Source organism: Puma concolor, unplaced genomic scaffold, assembly GCF_028749965.1.
Source record: "Puma concolor isolate L17-30 unplaced genomic scaffold, mPumCon1.1.hap2 unalloc_scaffold_8, whole genome shotgun sequence".
Classification (NCBI taxonomy): Eukaryota; Metazoa; Chordata; class Mammalia; order Carnivora; family Felidae; genus Puma; species Puma concolor.
Window position 1 is genome coordinate 324,404 of NW_028240291.1, and position 4,267 is coordinate 328,670.

General features: G+C 57.2%; 1 protein-coding gene across 1 annotated transcript; it reads right to left on the bottom strand.

The window, feature by feature from the left end:
- Positions 1 to 1,161: 1,161 nt before the first annotated feature.
- LOC147570840 (uncharacterized) lies at positions 1,162 to 3,812 on the bottom strand. Its single transcript, XM_086696730.1, has 6 exons — positions 3,348 to 3,812; positions 2,595 to 3,245; positions 1,824 to 1,901; positions 1,565 to 1,676; positions 1,327 to 1,472; positions 1,162 to 1,233 (listed from the first exon to the last, which is right to left on the bottom strand). Exons 1-6 carry the CDS (start codon positions 3,810 to 3,812, stop codon positions 1,162 to 1,164), a joined length of 1,524 nt encoding a protein of 507 aa, XP_086552856.1.
- Between the last annotated feature and the right edge of the window lie 455 nt (positions 3,813 to 4,267).

The window sequence follows — 4,267 nt, forward strand, 5'->3', positions numbered from 1 at the left end:
AACATGACTGAGGATGTCACCATGCGGGATTCTGGGGGCACCATCACGGACATCCCCAAACCCTGAGTATTGGACATCCCTGGCCTGTGCTGGCCTCTCCATTTCCTTGAATTTCCTCATTTTCACAGGAAATATATGAACCTGGGCGCTGGCCTTTCTCTCAGGTTTGTGCCCTGTCCTCCCTCACTCAACTCCCCATTGGTTCAGTCTTACTGACCTCACATGCAATCCCAATGTGTGACCCATCCCTACGGACAATGTCCTACGTCCCGCCCTTCCTTGGAACTCCAATGTGCAGGCACAGAACACTTACACCTCTGGACAGCCGCATGTATACATGGACACGCCCCAGAGCGTACCTGAGCAGAAAACACACACAAACACTTCATGCTGTTTATCTCCCATTCTATATTTCTTCAGATGTATATTCTTCAAATGTATTTCTTCCAATGTATTTCTTCAAAACCCTGCGCCACGTGTCACCACCAGCCTTGTCCTTATCTCGTGGGCAGGAGAATCTTGTGGACCATCGGTGAGCGTCGGAAGGGTTTCCACTGGGGTCCATGAAGTGCGATTCTCCTTCATAGTCTTCTCAAGATCGTGCATATATCTGGGATATAAGGGTACACACAGACAGAGACACACAGACACACCCACACCCACATCCATACCCACCCACAAACACACACACACACACACACACACAGGACAGGTGAGAGTCTTATCTTGGCCCTGTTTAAGGTTGCTTGAATGTTTCCAAACGGAAGGTAGAATGGGAGGGTGTGATAAGCTGTGCCAAAGCTGACAAGTGGCTCCAGAAGCCCGACAACATGTGGGATGGTGGTAGGAGGCCTGAGGGTGGGGTTCATGGTCCTGGAATGACCGTTGTCACCGTGCTATCTGATGAGCCAGCTTGGATGTCCCGCTTTGCTCATTCTTGTTGTCTGGCCCACTGCCCACCTTCAGCCTCCCCAAAGGGGCAAAGCCTCTTTGACACGTTACTTCTTAAGACTCCCTGTCTCAGGCCGATGCCCTTTTGACCTGGTGTCACCTCCTGTGCCACTGTGAGTCTCGGTGCCTCCACGCAGAAGAGAATTGCGCCATGGGCCCCACGGCACACATTTCAGTGCCCACACCCTTGGCTGCTCACCTCTTTCCCTCTCAGTGCTCTCCTGGGGCCTCCTCCATCTTGAAATATGGCAGGGGATTGGGCCAAAGATCCTCTATGATTATCTGGTAGGGGAGACAGGCCAGGCCTCAGGTAGCTGTCCCACGCAGTGGGGGAACCCATGAAAATCACCTCCCTTCCTTGTTACAGGGCCCCACCTCAGCAATCCTGCTAGAGCCGGCAAAGCTGTGGTCAGAGAACCAGTTGAAGAAGTTGAGGCTGCTGTTGTCATGCCTGCGTCTGTAGGCCTCCTGTCTGTACCTTGGGTACCACTGGATGGGACTGGAATGAGACGCCGTATACCCTGCAGGAAGACGAGTATGTGAGAAGGCGCCAGAGAACTGATCACAGTCAACCCTCCACCCACTGCCGCCCATGCATTCAGTGGACACTTACCAGCAAGGTCAAGGACATACTCCTTCGTAACGACTTCATTCTGGAAGTAGGAGTTCTTGCCAAAAAACAGCAGGATCTTCCGGCTTTCCCTGGGAAACTTGTGTTCCTCCACCTGCCGTGGTAGGAATGTGGGGCAGAAATGTGAAATCTTGTTCCAGGAGACCCGCCCTCCCCTGAGGAAGGAACACACCACTTCTCCCCACCACCTCCCCCGCCCACACAGCCACCCACCCACACCGCCTCGCACTCCCAGGCCGACCTTCAAATTGGTCATGTGGCGAAGCATGCTTTCATCCTGCTTACTAATCAGGGCTGACATCTGAGGGTGGTTCACAAACTGCTGCAGGTCAAAGAGCCTTCAGGTGCTGGGCATGAGAGACCTGGACCCAGAGAACCGGTGTGGACCGCATCCTGGCGTCCTCCCCCAGGGACTGGCGTCCTCCCCCCGGGCCTCACGCCCTCCCCACAGGCTGCATCCAGGCCCACGGGGTCTCAGGATTCCGCAGGGCTCTGCTAGACACGCACAGGAGGCTGTGCACGCCCAGACGCCCGCATCCACGCCTAGCCTTGTGTGCTCATGAGGACACTGAGGACGCTTACTTCCACACAGCCACACAGCACACATCCGGTCTCGCGCCGACCAGTGGGCATTCGCACCGCCTTCCCCGCAGCAAGATGCTTAGCGGGACCCAGAAACGTGCCCCCGCGCGGCTTTGCGTGGGAAGAAGCCCTCGGTCATTTCCCCGTCCTGGCCTGGACCTCCACCGCCACTCCGCACTCTCCCAGCGCTGTTTCCGTGCCAGGTGCGACGTAAAGCACACGTGCCTCCACCACCCCAGCACTGCCCTCCTCCCACACTCACTGCAGAGCCAGGACCACTGGGATGGTATCATGTTTGCACCTTCCCGGCCACTGGAGCGTGGCTTAGCTCCAGTCGCTGTCCTGGGTTCCTCTAAATGTCGCCTCCCTTTCCTTCCTCTTGTGCAAGCCCAGCCCCCTCTGGACCCTCCACCAGCAGCAGGAAGGATACAGCCTTGGCCCAGAAACCACGGATGCCCTGGATAAGGGCACTTCTCTGTTCCAGATGACGCTGCCGCCTCTGCCACATCCTGAGTTTGAGTCGAGCGTGCTCCCGGCTGGCATATGTATTCAAGGGCTGCACCTCAGTCTGAAGAGCCTCGAGCAAGGACAGCAAAGGATGTAGGCTTGCACTTCTCTGCATCTCTTCCTCCTGCTTCACCGGCAGCTCCTGTGCGTTCCCCAGGCACCAGCCATCTTGCTCCTTCCACTTTGGTTCCTCCTTCTCCAGCTCCTCAGCTCCTGCTCTTCGTGCCCCAGCTCCATCTCTTCCTTCTCCTCCTTTCCCAGCTTTGCCTCTTCCTCCTCCAGCTCTTCTTGTAAATCCTGTTGCTCCTGCTCCCCCCCTCCCTGCTCCACAACTTCCCTTAACTCTTCCCCATGCTCCTCCTAATCTCTCTTCTCCTGATCCTCCCCCTTCTCTTTCTGCTCCTTTTGTAAGGCCTCCTGCTCCTCCTGCTGCTGCTGCTGCTGCCCCTGCTCCTCCTCCACCTGATCTTCGGCTTTTGACCTTCTTCCCCCTCATTCTCCTCTTACTCCTAATCCTTCTGTTCCTGTTCCTCCTCCTACTGCTCTTATGATCCTGCTCCTCCTCGTCCTCCCCCTCCTCATGAAGACCATCTTCCACATACTCATCCTCATCCTCATCCTCATCCTCCTCCCACTCCTCCCCTTCCTCCCCCTCCTCATGAAAATCATCTTCCACATACTCATCCTCATCCTCCTCCCACTCCTCCTCGTCCTCCTCCTCCTCATGAAAATCCTCATCGTCCTCCTCCCCCCATTCCTCCTCGTCCTCCTCCCCCTCTTCTTGGTCCTTATTCTCCACTTCGTCTTCCTCCTCTACATAATTATCCTCCTCCCCCTCCTGTCCCTCCTCTTCCTCATGCTTCCTTTGGTCATCCTTCTCATCTGCAAGAGCATGTATTTCTGTGGCCGCCGCCTCAACTCCCTCCTCCAGCAGGCCCAACAGCTCCGCCACCGATATTATGTTGTCCACCGGCAGCCTCAAATCCTCCCTTCGGCCGGACACCTCTCTCTCACGTCGGACCGGATATTCTTGTGCACTTCGGGGCATTCCGGCCCCGACACCATCGTCGTGTGGCGCCTCAGTCGCGTCCAGGAATACTGTATGCCCTCGAGCCCCGGTCTCTTGACTACCGCCTTCCATGACGAACGCGACCGCAGTTTACGGGGCACTGCCACATTTTCCAGACACTACATCCTTCGCCATGGGGAGCTGGCCCAGGACCGCAGTTGGGGCAGATTCAAACGAAGCGGCAGGAGGGGAAAGCTCGGGCCTCCCTCAGCAGACCCAGTCAGTGGAGCCCTGACGACAAGGGCTGGCAACGCCCTCCCGCCTTCTGCCGTGGAGCAAGGGCCCAGGGGGCGCATGCGCACAGGCGCTGTACCCAGGAAGCCACGGCGGTGGCTGTCGCTGTGGTGACGCTGCTGCAGAGGCCTTTGTGGTGAGAGAAGTGCGCATGCGGCTTTGAAGCTGCGGGCGTTGCAAACCACGCCCAGACGCCCCAGCCAGGCTCCAGGACCAATCATGAGGACGGCAGTGGGCGTGGCGTCGGTGGCCCCACCTTTCAGGGCGGTGGGAATCTGCTGCCAGCGTGTTAC